This window comes from Artemia sp. Qi Xiang Cuo, chromosome 18, assembly GCF_049724085.1.
Source record: "Artemia sp. Qi Xiang Cuo chromosome 18, ASM4972408v1, whole genome shotgun sequence".
In the NCBI taxonomy this organism is placed as follows: domain Eukaryota; kingdom Metazoa; phylum Arthropoda; class Branchiopoda; order Anostraca; family Artemiidae; genus Artemia; species Artemia sp. Qi Xiang Cuo.
In genome coordinates, this window is record NC_142811.1 from 37,742,040 (window position 1) to 37,761,211 (window position 19,172).

The following is a 19,172-nucleotide window of genomic DNA, read 5'->3' on the forward strand; positions in this document are numbered from 1 at the left end:
ATATAAGCAAAGTTATCATAAGAAAAATGATATGTTTACAAAAATAACACTATAAGATTTTCAAGATTTAGTGACTATGTGTAAACATCTACACATGTGCATTTGGCACATGTTCTATATTCAATGCATTTTTAAATGTTATTCAACACTCATCTACTTTAGCATTTAATTTTCTATTCTGCTACTACTTGCGAGATAGATTACATGGTTTTTGATAGAGGTCTCAATTTACTATAAATTTTTCAAATCTCTACTGTTTATGCACGTACACGCTGCCTAAGAAATATATCTTTGCAGCTGCATGGGCTTGCACGAAAAGATCAAGTGAAAGTTTGGGACTGAACATGGCACGAATGAGGACCTCTACTCCCATTTGCTCAATTATGTCCTCCCTTATTTTTTGCTTAAGGGTTATCAGGGAGTTCCGGGTTTAGGTTTTGCATCTCACTCGGCTCGATGTGGTCTGATTTTGCTCTTTTTCTACGTGTTATTCTCAACACTCTTCCGTAATTTAGGGTTAATAGCATTCTTATAGTCAGAGATATCATGAACACGAATCCTACCGTCAAGAGGATATTCCACCAAAAATTTGTTGAGAATAGTCCATATCTACTTTCTACATATGTCAATCTTTGGTTTTCATTAGTGAAGAGGGGAATCTGAGAGTCTAATGCTTCTCTTATTTTTGTTAGTGGTAAAGTTCCTTTGACATTCTCCATTTTTGACCATATTCTGGTTTTTACTTCTTCATTTTCAATGTTAGGAATTGTATACGATAAATTCACTGCTTTGAAATTGACTACTATGGTTCTTATTATATTCGTCCTGGTGGTTATCAGAGGTGTTTGTACTGTGGCTTCCTTGGTTACCAGTCGGCATCCTTGTTTTATCGTTATAGTTCCCACGTCTTGTAATAGTAGTTCAGTTCTGTAGCTTGGATCGATTCTTTCTGTGTTATTATAACAAGAGATAGTCCCAACTATTTCTTTTGGAACAGAAAATAGCCATGGGTAATTTATAAGGCGAATAAATATTTTCCCTTTAGTACTGCCTACAAGTGCTTCACACGAGTTGGGAATTGCTTCTTGTTGAGTCTCTTTTAAAAATATATCCAACATACATGATCCGGGTTTTACATTATAAATGGGCAGTGCTAGTTGACATACTAGGTTTTTGAATGCTACACATTCCTTGAGGTCCTGTGGATTTGCTAAGGCATATTTCCTCCTATCTTGATCGACTAGCAGGTAATCCGCTTCGGGGGTAATAGTCATGAACGAATTAGTTTTACCTATATTAGCTGGAAACGTAGAAATTTTATACAAGTCATATATTGATTGTTGGTTTATTAACGGGATTGTTACCACTGCAAATAATTGCTCGTTTATCTCTGTGATTTGAACCTTCAGCTTGGTGTAATAGTGAAATAAGTTTGCTACTTCCGGTTCTGTTGGTAGGTGTAGTCCGAACGTTAAATGCGTTTTTATTTCATCCAAGATACTTTTTAGGTTCGAAGGATCCACTAGGTCGTACGACAAGGTTCCTCCGGTAAGGGCAAATAATGCAAATTCAAATTTGCTAACGTCAGTTGCCAGGTTAAGTAAGGACATTGTCACTATGTCTAGTGATACCATGGTGAGGCTCGAATCGGTAATCACACGATCTACTTCATTTTTTAAATAATTCATTATATTTACTGTCTTTGATATTTTCTTCGAGATTGCCTCAATTTTGTCTCTCTGGTAATTGGCTATACTGGCTTGTATTTTTTGGACGTGTAAGGTCATGTTCATGGCATTATTTAGTTTTCCTACGTTTTCCCTTAGGATATTTAGGTCTTCTTCAGTCGAAAGCCCAAACAAGCCTGAGGCCAATTATCCCAAAATTGGTATTAGACTAGCTGATCTTCGGTATTTGCTTTTTCGAAAAAATACCTCGAAGATTCTCGTGGTACTTTGCTTTAACTTCTGTATTTCCGTGTTGAATAGTTCAAATAGTGCTTGCAGTCTCTGTCTGTATAATATTAGAAAAGATTGGTGAATCGATACTTTTAGAGCGTTTTTCTCGTTTAGCTCAGGTAATGGTTCAATATCTTCCCTTGCCGGCTCGTCGGCCATTGCTAATCTTGCACAAGTACGTTTACCGTCTATTATCCAACACTTATTATGTACGTAATCGTCTTCTTTTTCTTTCTTACTTTTATTTTTCTTTTGTTCTGGTTGAATCGCTTGTACTTTTATCGTTTGCATCTCGGTATGCCTTACTGGGATTCTTGCTCTTAGGCCTATAGTGAATACGCCAATCGGCTGGGTGCGGTAGTACGTGGACCCTGTTGACCACGTCCATTTTGTAAGTATCGTTGGTCTTAGATAAGTTAGCGTAGTCAAATTTCTAGGTGATTTCTTGCTGAGTGCGCTCATTTTTGGGACTGTACTTGTCGTAGTTTGTGATATTGAAGATTGTATATCTCTTATTGGAGACTCATATGTAGGCGTGGTTGTCTTGGTGTTTTTTCTTTTTCTTTCTTTAGGATTTTTATTCTTATCATCATGTTGTATATTTGAGAATTTCAACTCCTTGAGGTTAATAATTTGTCTGTAGTCTTTTTCCTTCGCGAGTTTTGATAATATTTGTTTCGTAACATTTTACTCAGCATGATTTCGCCATAATTCCTTGAGGAAAGTCAATAGGCTCGGTAATTCGTTTAACATTGCGTAGTTTCCATCTTAAAGTTTGTTTTTCCCAGAAATAGTTGAGGCGAAACTCGTGGTAGATTTAATTGTTGTTTCATTGCTCCTGGAACTATCCGAATTATTTATTGCTCTCCTTCTTCGGCTTTCGTTCTTGTTAAGTTCTAGAGCCTTGTCGATTTCTGCCATTTCTTGTCGAAATCTTCTATTATGAGTTTTGATTTTAGTTTCGGAGATACGGGGGATAGATTTCCTTTATTTTCCTTGTGGTGCATTTCTTTTGTTGATTGCAGGCTTTTGTCTGATTTTAAGAATTGGAATATAGAGTCCTTTAATTAGTTGTTATTTTTTTCTAGTCTAATTACTGGTTGGAACAAGGTTTCAAACGGTTTGGGGTCCAATTTCATAAATATTTTCCAGGCATTATGACTTGCGAGCAACGAATTCTCGTGTTTAAAAATTATTCCATGTTTTACGATATCTTGGGCTATAGTTTGGGAAATGAAGATTGTTATGACATTTGTTATCCACATCCTTTTTGCTGTTTCTGGAATTAATACTTCATTAGATATAATATAGGAAAACTTCTTACGATTGATAATTGAACGTGAATTTTGATTCCTATTATTTGTTCTCTTTTTTTTGAAAGAAAGAAGGTGCTAATTATGATATTATACTTATATTATTTTATGATAATCTTTGTTGCCCAAAGGTAACAGGGTGAGATTAAGATTCGTGGTCGTACAATTTGTTAATTTGCTTATGGTGAATGTACGGTTGACTCTTAGGCTGAGGGGATAGATATTTTAATTGTTTTCGCACAAGAATTTTTTTTAACGTAAAAGATTGATTAACTTTAATCATTTCGATTGGCGCAGTTTTTTTGATTTTTTGGTTATTTTTGATTTTGATGCATAGGTTTTTATTCTCTTAAATATAATTTCACTTCTCATTTTGCTGTATGTTACAATTTTTGGATTATATAGATACTATTTGTAGTATCTTATTTCTTGGAGGGGGTCATGTTTACCTTGATATTTTACATAATTTGGATTTCCCTCAATTTTGTAAACTAATTTTTGCTTTCTACATTTGTCGAGGAGTAATAAATCTGTTTGACAAGGACCCTTAACATACCAGTACCGAACTTTATATTGTTTTTGAAATTTTCTTATTTCATGTTGAACTAAATAAAGGTACTTGCCCTTTCTGCCGTTATATTTTATTCCTAATTTGCTTCTTGCAGGTCGATATTTGGGCGTATTCGCTAAACGTAATCCGAAGATATATGATCCTATGTTGTATTCCCTTAAGTCGTACTTGACATCCCATTTTTTCGCAAAGACTTCTTCCCCTGATTTATTCACAATAATCATTGCAGCTGAGTATATGACAGTTTCTTTGGCATGTTTAATGCATTTGAACTCTGTGTCAATAATTGCTTTGGCCATTATTCTGAAATAAAAGGTAGTTTCTATTGATCTTTGTTTAATTAATAATTTAATTTTTTTTCAAGATTGGTCATGATTATGGTACACTCTAGGTCGAAGTCAAACTACCTTTTCACCGGCATTTCCTCAATACATCGGGTACTTATTCGTTCGACCGTAATTCGAGTCATCTAAAGCTCCATGTTAACCAATAATGAATATTTACTTTGAGTGGAAAACACGGTAACTTTAGGTTGAAGTTGAACTACTTTTTCACTGGTGCCACCTTGCACCTGGCTATTTGTGTGTTCGAACATAATTTCTTCCCTAAAGCTCCGTACTCTAGTTTAACGACTTTGCGGTCGCTTTATAGTCTTAAAAGTATAGAGACTTTTGAGAAACTACCTTTTTGTCAATATATTGATAATATACTTAGATATCGTGATACTTACTCTAATTAATAGTTCCATAAATATTAATACAATACTGGTCTATAATGCAATTTGTTTTTTAATTATGATAATAATCGATTTTCATAGTTATAACACTTCAGGTAATATTATAGGGTTCTTTTATCATTCATTTTAACAAGATTATTTATATATACAGTTTCTTCCACAGAGGTTGGGTTTTAATTTCAATATGGGTGCATCATCCGGCAGTGCCGCCTTTGAATTTGGAGATATAAGCATATAGAGCATTCGATAATTCTCCCATGACGAAACATTTGGGCTGAGAAATTGGAGTTCAAATACTATATCATTTTTACCATTTTCAGGTATATTTAGGTACATTAAATACACTAATAGTTGGTTTGGGAGGTGCAGGCCTTCCAGAGTGGCGGTTATGTCATTCCTTCGCATATTTTGACGAATGACTTTCCGGCACAGCTGAGATAATGACAATGGGTCATTTATTATCTTTACTACAGAGAAACTTAAATTTACGTGCGATTGGCAACAGCATAGTTGCTCACGCACGATTACGTCTAATCCAGGGACTATTTTTCTTCCGAAATTTTCGTCTTCTTGGAAGAAATTCGGTGTTATTTTCTTCATTTCTTTGTATTCTAGTTGGGTAAGGTGAAAAATGATGACCCCCATTGTGGAGCTTATCATGTTTAAGTATGTGTTATTTACGCCGTTAGTGTACAGTGTTTTAAGAAGGGTTTCGATATTTAACATATTTCCCTGATTTACTAGCACGTAGAGAAACTTGATGGGCCAAATTGTAGTTATATTATTATCATCTTGATCGTACCACATATTGTTAGCGATATATTCAGACAACGAGCTATACCTTGTTGATGGAATATGTTGTATTAAAATTTGGAAGACCAGGTTGGCACTTCGTCTAGTGTGCTATAGCGTTCTTGTCATCGCACTTGCACTAAAATTATACATCACTAGGCTTGCCGTTGATCTAAGGATCATTCTTAGTTCCAACCTTGTCTTATGAGATTTTAGAAGATAGTATAGTTTTGGACAGTCAAGATTTTCTACTGCTTTAATAAGTTCCTCTTCTTTCATTAATTTGTCAAAGTGTCCCCATTCCCATAGCGGAGCATTAATATTGTCTACGCTATGTCTTATCTTAAGATTCCATAAGATTGCATTTTCTCGTCTACGATTATTTAATTGTTGATGGCTTGGGTATCTTATCATGGTTACATTTTTTTTTATTATTCTACTAGATTTTAGGCTAATATAAGCAACATACCGTATGGTCGCTTGTTTCGGCGATTCCCTTAACCAGTGGTTGAAGGTCTTAACGTACAGTATCTGTAAAAGTGCTTGTATATAAGATTTATAATTAATTATGAAATATGTTGTTACTTGGTAGTAAAATATTTTCAAAACGGTTATAGTGGTTTAAGGTGTAATAATGATTATGAAATAATTAAGATAATTAAATAGTTGGCTACACAGCGCGTCGCTTAACGCTATCAATTTGATGGTTAATTGTAATATGTGCTGTTTACTTGGCTTTTCTGATTTATAGTATTTAACTTCTATTGGTATCCTTTGATTCCTAGTCCTGTCAGAGTTGTTCTTCGTAAGAAATACTTCGGCACAGTGCCCGAACACAAAATTAAACTACTCGAGTCCCAGCACCATGTCAACGCAGTCCCTACGCATTGGAATTTTTGTCTATTTTTATTCCATATTCTCGTATGGTCATTTGTGTTATCACATTTTCTCTAATTGTGGGGGTTAGGTAGGGTAATTTTAGAAGATTGCATAATTAATTTTACTAGTCTTATGGCATTCTTCTTTCTGTTCTAGTTTTATTTCGTAAGAGATACTTCCACTACGTACGCTTCTCCCGAATAATCAACAGGAAAAGCATACAGAGTGAGAGTATTCCCCACGTATCGGAATTCTGTTCATCTCCATTTCAGAGTCCCATGTGGTTGCCTTTGTTGTCATTTTATCTTTCTGTTGTGACAAATGGGAATATGAGGCACCACACGTCTCGACCGCTGACCAACGGCTCCCCTTGATTGAGGGTAGTTTTGTCTAACTTCAAAACCGTAGTTTCTTATTGATCACTTTTTGTAACTGAATGGTCGTTCCTCATAAGAGAGCCAGGACCAAATGGTAACGGCAACAGAAAGACAATAACACCATTGCCATTCCCCTGTGGCCACCGCTGTCTACGGCTGAGGGTCTCTCTGTTTAGGGAGTTTGGTGGCTAGACCGTTGTAGTACTCACCAAGCAACGTCTCATTGTGCAATCAAGTCTCGTATCCATGTGACTTTTTCTCAACGGAGGGTGAAAGTCAAGTGATTGCATGGTGGGACAATATACACCATGTGCATCCTTGGCTCTAACCTCCTATGCTTGGGGGTCCATCCGTTTTTACTATTATACGTCATGTGGATATTTGAGTCATTTTTCCTATACTATTCTAAGGTATTTTATGGTGTTGACCGTTAACTGTTGTTTTATTTTGTTTTTACGAATTAGAATTGCCATGTATACTGTGCTTTTATTAATTCTTGAGAGAAGGAAAAAAAAATTTTATTGTCACCTTGGAAGTATATAAGGTACTACTACTGACTTTTAGCTGAAAGTATCTTTTATATGGATTCGAGTGGTTTTCTTTTTTCTTAATTATTTAAGTAAGGGTTACATTATATTTTTTGTTAGTATGTTTCAGTTAATTTTATATGTTTATATCAGTCTGAGGGAAGATCTGAAGTTGTATATTGTAATTTACTATGGCATTCAATTTCTATAATTGTTGATCTCTCATTTCGCACAAATTTTTTCTCCATTAATCTATGACTAACGAGGCAAATTTTTCTTTTTTAAACAATCTTTTTAAAAGATCCATAGTTTCCATAAATTTCGTTAAGGCCCTTTTTTTAAAATATAGGCTTATTTTTTAATACTTTCGAAAATTCAGCTACTAGGCTGTAATGCCTTTTTATTTATCTTTATATTTTATTTAGCTGTGATGTGTCTAAGGTATCTATTCCTCCACTTTCATCGGCTTTGTATATTCTTAATTAATGGGAGTTAGGTGAGTTGAAGTGTAACTCATTTACTTTTAAGGTTTCAAATCATCCCTCTCCTGTGGCGGAGTTAACGCCACGTGGTAGAGATATTTATTATCCAGCGCGGTATTACTTAAAAGTTTCGTAGATTGTCATAAGCCATATGAATTTAATTCCTTTATATTTCCCAATTCAAAATTAAAATAATTTCGTTGATGCCATCTTGATGCCACGAAGATGCCGCACGACTAGGGGGGGGGTTCATAAACTTGATTAGAACATTACTTATGTATCCGTGATTCTTTTTCTTTGGCATTCTATGACGATAGTCTTTAGTAGGTTATCCTTTTGTAAGAGTTTGATTCAGGGAGAAAGTTCGATAATTTATCTATATTGCTTTAGGGTCTTTGAAGCATGTTTCAGAGCAAAGGGCAAGAGTACTTTACAGGTGTTAAAATCTACACTTGATCTCCTTTATTGCTTCAACTTTCGCTTTGTTAGATTAGAAATTACCCTTGAGTTATTCATATATATGCTCATTATAACTTCGTTAGTTTCAGTTAAGGTTTTTTTTGTTCCTTAGTGAACAAGACTTAGCTCTTTTAAATATGTGTGATTTACTATGCTATATTCCTTGTTGGGGAATAGGGATTAATAGGGACCAAAGGCCGTGACTGTTTACAAGGTTAGTAGAAACTATTAAGTGCTATTTTGCTTACAGGTTTATGCAATAATTTTTATTTTTTTTTTTTTTAATAGTTGAATTATTTGATCTGTGAATAAGTTTAGATATTATCCCGTATAAAGGAAGAATTATGTTTGTATCATTTTTAATTTTTGAAAAGTAATGATACTCTTATCTTTTCTATTTTTCTACTCTATTGTTAGGCTGAAACTTGCCTATTTCTTACGGTTCATTATATTTTGGTTAGCAAGCAGATTTTTTTTTTTTTTTTACATTTCAGCGGATGTTCTCCTTTGAGGCCTATTGTTTATCGATCGAGGCAGAAAAATATCTGCCATTGTTAACGAGACGTTAGTTTGGTTATACGCCTTGGCATATTTTATTTTCTTTAAATATTTTTCCGCAATTTCCGATATTTTTAGGATTTAAATGATTGGTTTTATGTTTTACCCTTCTGGCAGGCTATTTTAGTAATTTAATTGTCTTATATATATATGCATAATATAGGACTGACTGCGCGATCATAAGCGAATAATTTTTTTTTTATTCAATATTAGGTTCTCATTTGGTTTTACCAGTCATGATTATCTTCCAATCACAGTTCAAAACAAATTGTCTGGCCCAGGGAAAAGTTTTTTTTTTGTTATTCTTTTGTCACAGGTTCCCTTTGTTTATACTCTAATTGCGCGGTTCATTTGTATGCTTTAATTCGATTTAAGGTAAAATTGGTTGAATTTGTTGCTGCAAATTTTTAGGGTTTTTTGATGGTTATATTATCCTTTGCCTATCGGCTGTAAGCATTCTACTGCTTTTGCTAACTGTTGCAAAACTAATGTGTTATTTAGCTATTAGTTAGTTACGATTTTAATTTATGGTACATCAATTATCTATTAGGGAAACATATTCTCTTTAGTTGGTGATCAAAAGTTGAAATATTAATCAATATGCGTTTTTTTTATATATGCATATAAGCGTATAACTGGTCCCTGGACCATCGGCGAATGGTCTTATCGCAAGACTCGCCACTCATTGCCTTCCCAGCCATGCGGTTCCGTTTCCCATTACCAACACCCTTTCTAAGATTATTTCCGACCAAAATTATTGATGTATTTGGCAGTTTTTTTTGACGATTGTTTTATCCTTCACTTAGCGACTGTACAGCAATAATGCTATTTTTGTTAATAGTTATACAATTACTGGTTTAATTAGCTTAGACATTGGCTACAAATTAAGTTCATGGTACCACCATTTTTGATAGTAAAACGCTTCCTCGATAGAGGGCCATCTCAAGTAAAAAATAAAATTAATCAATGCTTTTTCTTTTCTTTTGCTTTAATCTGTCTTATTTGCTATTCGCAGGTACCATATCTTACGATTTTGTTAACTATTTTATATAATTTCTTGATTTAAGGAAGGTTTATTTTGTCTTTCGAATTGTTTAATCTGCACGAATGATTAAAGTGATTACTTGTCGAACAAATTTTATTCATGGTTTTATCACACCTGGCTTAAAGATATCTTAATTAGCGTTTAATTACGCCACTACAAAAATTCACCTAAACAAATTGTTTAAGAGGTTCGATCATAAAACTCTCCCTTTTTGGTTTTCATATGTTTTTTTTAGGGTTGTCGAGGGACCTATTTTTATGACTTAATAATTACGCCGCTCTCGTTGTTTTACTTGTATCTGCAGATATGCCTCCTATTAAGGATTATATCACATTTCTATAGGTCATAATTTATGCATCAAGACCGGAATTTTGAATTCTTGATTTTATGATTTTTTTTTTCTCTATGATTCTGCCTTTCGGGGTTACTGAAATTTTGTAATGCATTGATCCTTTAGTAATTAATTTTGTTTGTTTCATTTAGGTTTCGGAATGGAGTTGTATATTAATTTATGTATTTTGTCTTAAAACAAACCAATCTTGTAATCAATATTTGATCGAACATGTGGTTAAGGATATATTAAAAGCATTAACTTTTGAGATTGGATTATATTTTTGCGCCAAAAGGACTATTAATTACAGGTATGTAATTAGCTCCGAGTATACGACGATATACAGGTCAACTATTTTTTTTTGTTAAGAAGGGGAGGAACAGGGAGAGTATTTTGATTCGAGGATATTATGCGTACGTTTGGAATCATAGGTATTAATTTATTATTGTATCGGCGTTTTATGCGGGGTCACTTGAATTGTGTACGCGATTAATTAGGTAAGTAGTTTTTTTGAAGAATCACGACGTTAAGCTTCCATTTGATTTTTCGAAAGGTGGTGGGTGTTATTTGTAGGTCCTTTTTTTGAAAAAATAGTTTTAGTTACCATTTGTACTAAGGCCCTTTTTTTTGAGTTTTCTCGTGAAGACTGGTTGCTAAGATTTGGCATTTACTTCGGGTTATTTGAACTGCGTAGGAGATTTTCAGCGTTGAGAGGGGTGGTCTGAATTCAGTAATAAAATTGCGAAGGGAGTTTTTTTTTCGTTTTTTTTTGTTGAATAGCAAGGGTCTTTAAATAATTAAGTTTGATTTGAACGTCCGAAGAATGCCTTCGGCTCCCATTGGTTGTTTTAATTTTTCTTTTATTTTCCTAATAAGGACGATTTTTTGATAATTTAATGTTGTTTTTTTTTCATCACATGTCTTGTATATGGATTATTAATTCACGTAAGTTATAGAGTAAAAGACGTATAGCCTTACTTAAAATTATTTTCACTGGGAAGATTTTTTTGTGAAATTTTTTGAACTTATTACATGCACACGGGCAACTTACAAGTAATATCCATCCTTCCAAAGTTGTGTTGTTTTTTTTTTTATTAATTAGTGAAATACTATATTCTAATCAAGAGATATATAATCAATCTAGTTTAACGAGTTTTCGCTCGAATATTGGGTTATTTACTACATTTTTGTCGCTAAACATCCCATTCTATAAAATGTAGTCACTTTAATGTATTAGAAGGGGATTTTGACGAAAAAGAATTTTTACCTTTTTTTGAGTTCAATTTATTCTCTTGTCTGGTATTCCTTAGTTTTCTGTACCTTCTGGCAATGGTTGGGTTTTGGGTGTTCCTTGTGGTGCTTATATTTCTGAGGAATCTTGGCCCGTAATAACATTCTCTTGGGCGTCAGGGTACTGGGTCCTCGTGATTATATTATTATCCGTTGGAGGATTCCCTTGATTAGTTTCCACTTGGGGTTTTGATGTGGTGATGACGAACTTGATTTGGAATTACAAAATACACAGGTTGTGATGTTCCTTCGTTTCAACCCTTAGCAAGCAGATTTTCCAGGTGAGGACTGAGAGGTAGGTTAATTTCAACTGTAAAACGCGTTGCAACTATCTTCTCTAAATTTGAGCAGAATTCTTTCTGTTTCTGTAGTTCTCTGGTGATTTCGGCATGGTTCTCCTTCAGTTGTTTCTCTAAGCTGTCCTGTTGCAGCTGAATTATTTCTTTCTGTGCTTTTAAGTGGTCGTAATTATGCTGCAAGTCTAGGATTTTTGCCCTTTGGGGTGCCAGGAATTCTTGTATTGCTATTGTCGCAGATAGAACAGTACCATTTCTATATTCTTGTACTTTCTTACTAATTTCCTGCATTTTGTCATACAATATATGTAATTTTAGGATTTTGTTGGGATAATTATATCCTTGTATAAGCGTGTTCTCGCTTATTGATGCCATTTCGTCCTGTATTTTGGCGTTTTGTTCTTTCACTTCCATAAACTGGGCCTCGATTAACTTATCCGCTTGTTTCGTTGCTAAAATCTCATTTATTTTCTGGTTCATTTTTTCTTGGGATGCCTTAACCTCGCTAAGGGATTTAAGTATGGTTCCTATCATATTCTCAATTTTCGATTTTTCTTTTATTGATTGGGCCGATTCTTCTAGGAGTTTTGATCGTATTTGAAATAGCTGATCCATATTTGTTCTGCCTGTAACGGGGTTGCACTAGGTATTTTTCTTTTGGAGGAGGGTTTGAACAATCCTTGTTCTTCTTCTATCTTCGGGGTTCTTTACCAAGCCAAGATTTAGTTTGTCTGGAAAAATTGACTATTAACTTCTTTCGACCTTTCATGGATATCTTTCATTGTAATATTTTACTCATATACCCTTGTTTTAAGGTTTTTTTTTTCAAATTGCTAATTTCGATTTAACATTGTTTTATAAGTTTTTGGGGTATTTTATTCCTAGACGTATTTCCATTTGTCTGGTCTCTTGCTTATTATGCCAGATTTCGTGGTAACTTCCTGTTCGTTTTCTGGTGTTTTACTCTTTTTTGACTTTCTCATAGAGATTAGGTCAAATTTCTTGTATTGTTTCAAAAGGAATTTTTGGCCTTTCGCCTTAGCCTTTTTTGCATGGGCAGTAGCCGAAGTAGGTTTTTGTTTTGGTGCGTCATGGGGCTCATCGTCGGATTCAGTAGAACTAGTTCCTGAGGATTCATCATTAGGGCTTTCTGGGGTTGTCCTTTGAGGTTTTGTAGTATCACCTGCTCTTGCTTCATACATCTCATCTCGTCTGGAGGTTGAGGGTTTATTTTCCATTTCCTCACGCTGAGGTCCGGTTTTGGGGGTATTACAAGATTCTTGGGAATTCTGGGCGGAATTAAATACTTGTGGAGAATGTCTCCACTGCTTGAATGCCATATCGTCCGGGGGGTGAGATATATTTCGTAGCAGTGTCTGTTTCCAGGAATAAGATTCGTTGGGTTTGACTTTAGATACACTTATGTGATGGTATTGTCCCAAGTTTTCATCTTCCGGGTGTTCCTGTGTCCAAGGCAACGTACTTTGCCTTGTTTTTATTTGATAATTTATAATGTCCATGGCTTCTCTCAAACTTTTTGTATTTCCTATAATTGTATCCCTGAGTGGGGTCGTTCTTATTTTTTCCACGGTTGTGTACATGGTTCTTTTTAGTTAAGACGTTAGATATAAGGGTCCTTCTAGTGTGGGTGCTGGGGAACCAATTGCGTCGTTAAAGCTTTTGGGGGGGCAGGGGGGTGAAATTCTGTCGGGGGAGACTTGGGTTTTTGGGGATAGCGTATAATCCAGTTCTTCCTCTGAGCTTTCTGAAGATGAACCTTCTGGACCGTTTGGGGTTCTTGCAGGTATGGGTATTAAGGGTTTTCTTTTGGGGATGACTAAATTTTTCATGGCTAAAAATTCTTCAAAATCTTCCTCTTCGCTATGGTTTTCAAAGTAGTCTTGTTTGAAATTAAAGGGTTTTAACTCGGATAGCCTCGACTTAGGACCTTCGTTTTCCGTATTTGATGAATCTGAAAATGAGGGTTTGGGTGCCCACCTAGTTGGGTACTTGGCTCCTTTCATACGGCTAACATGTGCTTTATATGTTCTCCCATTGTCTGGGATTATCATTTTAAAAGTAAAATCGTTGTCATATTTTTTGATTATTCTGTATGGTCCTGAGTATTTATTGGAAAGTTTCTTGCCTTCAAGCTTAGCTTCATTTTTCAGAGAGACACAGTTGCCTACCTTAAAATTTGTATTCCCTTTGATTTTGGATTCATTCCTCCACTCATGGTTCACTTTACATTTTTCCAACTCTTGTCTAACGATTTTATAGATTTTTCTTATTTTATTTATAAAATCTTGCTTATAGTCCTCTGTATTATTGTAATACTCTCTTGATTCTATAATTTCTTGGTATGGTATTTTAAAATCACGTCCGAACAAAAGAAAAAATGGACTTTCCTTAGTCGTTTCTGAGTACGCGGTATTAATTACATTAGTTAGGTAAGGTAGATATAAATCCCAATCGTTTCGGTTGTCCTTTGTATAAATACTCAAGACATTAGAGAATATTTTGTGCCTTTTTTCAATTTTTCCATTAGTTTGGGGATGGTAGGGAGAGGTTAACAATTTTTTGATTTTAAGGAAACTCATTAAATCTTTTGTTACTTTAGAAACGAAGTTAGTTCCGTTGTCGCTAATAACCTGGTGAGGAACACCAAATTTTAAAATTATTTTTGCCAACGCTTTACTTGTGGCATATGCACCCTGATTTTTCAATGCTTTGGCAAAAGTAAAGCCGGTAAAATGGTCTATTACTGAGAGAACGCAAGTATGACCACTATTAGAAACAGGTAATCCTCCAATCGTACCATATAGATCGAATGATCCAATGTCAAAGGGAAACCTTGCTACTGGCACTCTTCCTTTGGGTGCGTTTGGGGATTTTTTCTTCAATTACGCGCTTCGCATTTATTTATGTAGTCCTCAGGTTTTGTTGATGCCAAGGGGACAGAGAAATACTGCTTTAATTTGTGAAAGGTCTTAGCCACGCCAAGGAGTCCAACTATTTTTGAATGAAAGTATTATAATGCAGGTGTTACTAAGCTGTGGGGGAATACAGGAATTATTAAGGTTTGATCTCTATTTCTTTCACCTGTTGCCATCTTGCAAAGAATTTTCTCGTCCGAATTGTAATAAAAATTGTCTATGTCCTACCTCTGGGCTTTGAATTTATCAGGGAGAATGTCGGAATTCAAAAAGTAATTAATGAGAGTTATACACATTTCGTCTTTAGCGTGGTTTCTTTTAATATTGGCCAGGGATAGGGGGCTACGAATTATTTCGATTTCTTCTGTTAGGATTTTAGGTATATTTTTCTTGTGTTTTTGTTTACAGGGATTGATTGCATTTATTTGTTTAGTTTCATTATCTGAAAGGTTAGTCTCAGGGTATCTGCTCAGGAAATCACAGGGGGCTTTTTGTTTACCGGTCACATGTTCAAATTCATAATTCAGGCCTTCGATTTTCATTATCCATCTAGCTAAGATTCCAGTTGGATTTTTGAAACTGCTTAGATACTGCAGGTTTTTTTGGTCAGAACGCAACTTACGTTTTCGACCAACTAAATAATATCTAAATTTGTCTAAGTGATAAATTATAGATAATAGTTCCAATTGCGTTGCTGAATAACTTCTTTCGCCTTTTGTTAGAGTTCTACTTGAATAGCATATGACTTTCTCTATATATTGAGGGGGGTCCTGTTGGGATTCGGGGTTGTATTCCACGGTGATTAATTGGGAAAGGATTGCACCGATGCCTAGAGCTGAAGCATCAGTGGTAACCACAAATGTTCCTTTTTCAAAGTCTGGTAACGCTAATATTGGTTCAGAAGTTAGAGCTTTCTTGAGGATGTCTAAGGAAGTTTGAGCTTACTGTGACCAGGTAATATTTTGGGAACTCCCTTTAGTTAGATCTGTTAGGGGTTTTGCGATTTGGGCGTAGTTGCGTATAAATTTTCTAAAATAACTGGTTAAACCAATAATGCCTCTTAATTGTTTCATAGTTTTTGGCGGCTTGAGGTTCTCTACACATTTTATTTTCTCAGGGTCCGGTGATATTTGACCTTGGGTCACTATCATTTCTAAGAATTTTATTTCGGATTGAAACAAATTTACTTTTTCATGTCTACATTTCAGATTACCCTCTCTAAATTGATCGAAAACTTTGGCCTATGTTTTTAAATGGTCTTCCGGTGTTTCTCCCACACAAATAACATCATCCACAAAATGGATAATATTTTCTATACCTCGTAATAAGTGTAACAGTGGTCTACATAATGCGCTTGAACTGGTTTTGAGTCCGAAGGGTACTCTCAAATATTCATAAGAGCCACATTCCGTTGTCGAAAAAGCCGTTTTATAAACGTCATTATCTGCTATCTTAACCTGATGATAACCTTGCGTGAGGTCAAGAGATGTAAAAATTTTGTTCTTGGTTGAAATGGAGTCTAAGATTTCATCAATTCGGGGTAGGGGAAATTTGTCGCTAACTACCTGCTTATTTAAGGCTCTATAATCTACTACAAGCCTAAGGTTCTTGTTCTTTTTCGGTACTAGTATAACGGTGGCTGAATATGGGCTTATACCTGGCCGTATGATATTGTTTCTTTCTAACTGTCGGATTTTATTTTTTAACCAGCCCTTGTAGGGATGGGGAATGCGATAGGGTTTATTAGCTACGGGCAACCCTTTGGTTTGGATAGAGTGTTGGTAGAAAGGTATCATCCCAATATCTTCCTTGCATGTAGAAACAGTATCTCTGAAATTCCAGAGCAATTCACATAATTTTTCTTTTAATCGCGTATCTTGGATGTGATCTAATTTAATTTTTTCAAAAAATTTGGGACTTGTTAAGGGGTACCTATTCTTCGGGTTGTTATTACCAACGCTATTAACCAAGCTTTCCTTGGAGTTTTCCCTTTTTGTTTAGATCATGCTCCGAAATTACTTGTATTTCGATGAGGTACGTTCCCGTTTTTAATGCGATTGTATCATTATCATGTGTATTAGTTAACCAAATAAAAACTTTTCCTGTATCATATTAAATGATTTTTTCCTCGCAAAACAGATATTCTGTAATTTCTTTATACGGGGATGCAAACCAAATTTCGGAACTTTCATTTGTAGGGGTGATCAGGTGAGAGATATGAACTCTTCGCAGAGTATTTGGAGGGATTTTGTTTTACGGGCCAAAAATCCCTAGTATTTTTGTGCTGAGGTCTTTTCTATTAAGTTGATGTTGGCGCTGAGTTTCGTCAGGTCTTCAACGGTTATAGTTGGGTGTGGAGGTAGACCCATGTCCCGTCCCCTGACAACAGTACTTATATTTACTATTTTATTCGATAATTCAACTATTTTCTTTAATTCCGTTTGTCTATGTTCCTACACTTTTACCATTTTTGCTTTTATTGACTTGATCCATTTGCTGCTTGATTTTCTCCCACGAGACGAGAGATGGGGTACAAAAGATTTTATTTTATTTACTGTTGCTTCCCCTCTCTCCACGCGTTGGAGATTAGAATCGTATGGATACACGAGTCTGTTATTTGCTATATCTAATAACACCTTATTAGATTTTAAAAAATTAGGACCAATTATAGCTTCATAGGGGAAATTTTTGCAGATTATGAAGTTTGTAGGAAAGATTTTATTATCTTTTGTCACATCCAAACGTATGGAGCCTATAGCTTCCAGTCTCTGACCTGTGACACTAGTTAAACTGGGAATATTAAAATTTTTCCGTCGCTTAATATATATTGGGAGTTTATTAAATATCTTCAAATTTATTATGTTAACAGATGTACCTAAATATATTAACGCTTTGAATTTAATGATTGCAATGCTAAAGTTATTTAAAATATGCAGTATGTCATTGTAAACATTTAAGGAAGGTGCATTTACTGGGTGGGAAATATACAAATTACTGGCCTCCAGGGTCCCGGTTAATTTTCTTAAGGGCCTAATTCGTCTCCCTGTGCTCTTATGTGATAAGTTGGCGTTTGAGGTTGGGGTTTGGTGGGAATTTCACTTGTTAGGGAAGTTCGAAGTTGATTGACATTTGATTGTTGTGGTTGCCACGTATTATTGCGTGGGTTAAAGTTTCTTGTGCCGACGGCTCGCGGCATTTGTTCATTTTGTATTGACGAAAAATTTCTTTCATTTCCCGAAAAATTTCTTTCATTTCCCGTCGGGAATAAATATCCTATGTTATTGGTTGTATTCCTGTTGAATCTAGTTGGATACACCGTTCTTGAATTAAATTGGTACAGGTTGTGTCGTGTGTTTGCGTTGGGGAATTGATAATTATTTTGTCGGTTGGGTGAGGGATTGGAATAGGGTTGTTGAGGCGTATATTGGGAAGGATTCGAATATGCAAATCCTTATTGGTACGGGTTACGGAACGATGGGAGACGTGGGGGGTTATTTCTATAGTTTCCTGCCCCATTGGCATTTGTGTTTGTTCTCCCAAACAAACGATTATTAAAACTTGGGGTTGCTGGTGTACATTTGTTTTTAGTACGGCATTCCCTTGCGATATGTCCTTGTTTATTACATGCATAGAATATAATTGGGGGGTTCTGTACGTAGTTTGTTGTATCCGTGGGTACAAAACGCACCATTCTTTGCCTCGTAGCGTTTGAAGACCTACTTTGGTTCGGTTTGGGTGAATTATCTCTCTGAAAAAAACCTGAGGGAATCCCTCGTGATTGTCTCGGAATTGAATCTTCTACATTGTTTATTCTTGATTTGTTGTGATTTGCCACATTCGAGTAATTTTCAATCATTCTCTCTACCTCCTGAACTGCTAGCTCTAATGTTTGAATATTTTTTGATATTAACATTCGGTATAGCTTGGGGCTTAATCCTTGCATGAAAGCATTAAGTACAATTAATTGAAATGTGGATTTGTGGATTTTTGGGAGCCCGTAAAATTTAGGAGCTGAACAACCTTTAGGGTAAAATAATTTATGCATTTGTGGAGTAATAAGTCTTTCAATTTGCAAAATTCCTAGCTCCTTTCGTACTAAACGGGTGAACTTATCGGTGGGGTCTGAATCTATGGGCTTGTAAGTATGGGTGTCGGATAAAAAATTTGTAACTTTTTTATTATATGAAGTTTTATCAAGGATAAAAATTTTATTTCCTTTATCAGCCCTGATGATAATGATGTGTGGGTCTTTTTTTAAATTTTTGAGAGTTTGTGTTTCGTGATTTTTTGACCTTGAGTAATATGGAATGAAATCAAGAATATTCTTAACCACCTCTCCTCGAAGTAAATCTGGATTTTCCACAGAACCACGTGAACCAAATATACCCGCCTCCACATTGGAGACTATCTCTGCGAAATTTACTTGTGTTTGAGGTAGGCAACATTTAGGTCCCTTGGACAAAACATGGGTTTCTTCCGGAGTAAGAACTTTAGAAGATAGGTTCTCAATGGCCAGACCAGGACAAAATCTCGGAAGAAAACATCTGGAATTCTGAAAATTTTCGTACTCTAATTTTTCAAACTTTTCTGATAAACGAGCCTTAGCCACACAAAAGTCGTGG

General features: G+C 35.2%; 1 protein-coding gene across 1 annotated transcript; it reads right to left on the bottom strand.

The window, feature by feature from the left end:
* Positions 1-404: 404 nt before the first annotated feature.
* On the bottom strand, positions 405-2,407 carry LOC148941467 (uncharacterized). The gene is given in 1 exon segment (XM_089104178.1): positions 405-2,407. A coding segment is annotated over 1 exon segment (1,845 nt). The 5' UTR covers positions 2,250-2,407.
* Between the last annotated feature and the right edge of the window lie 16,765 nt (positions 2,408-19,172).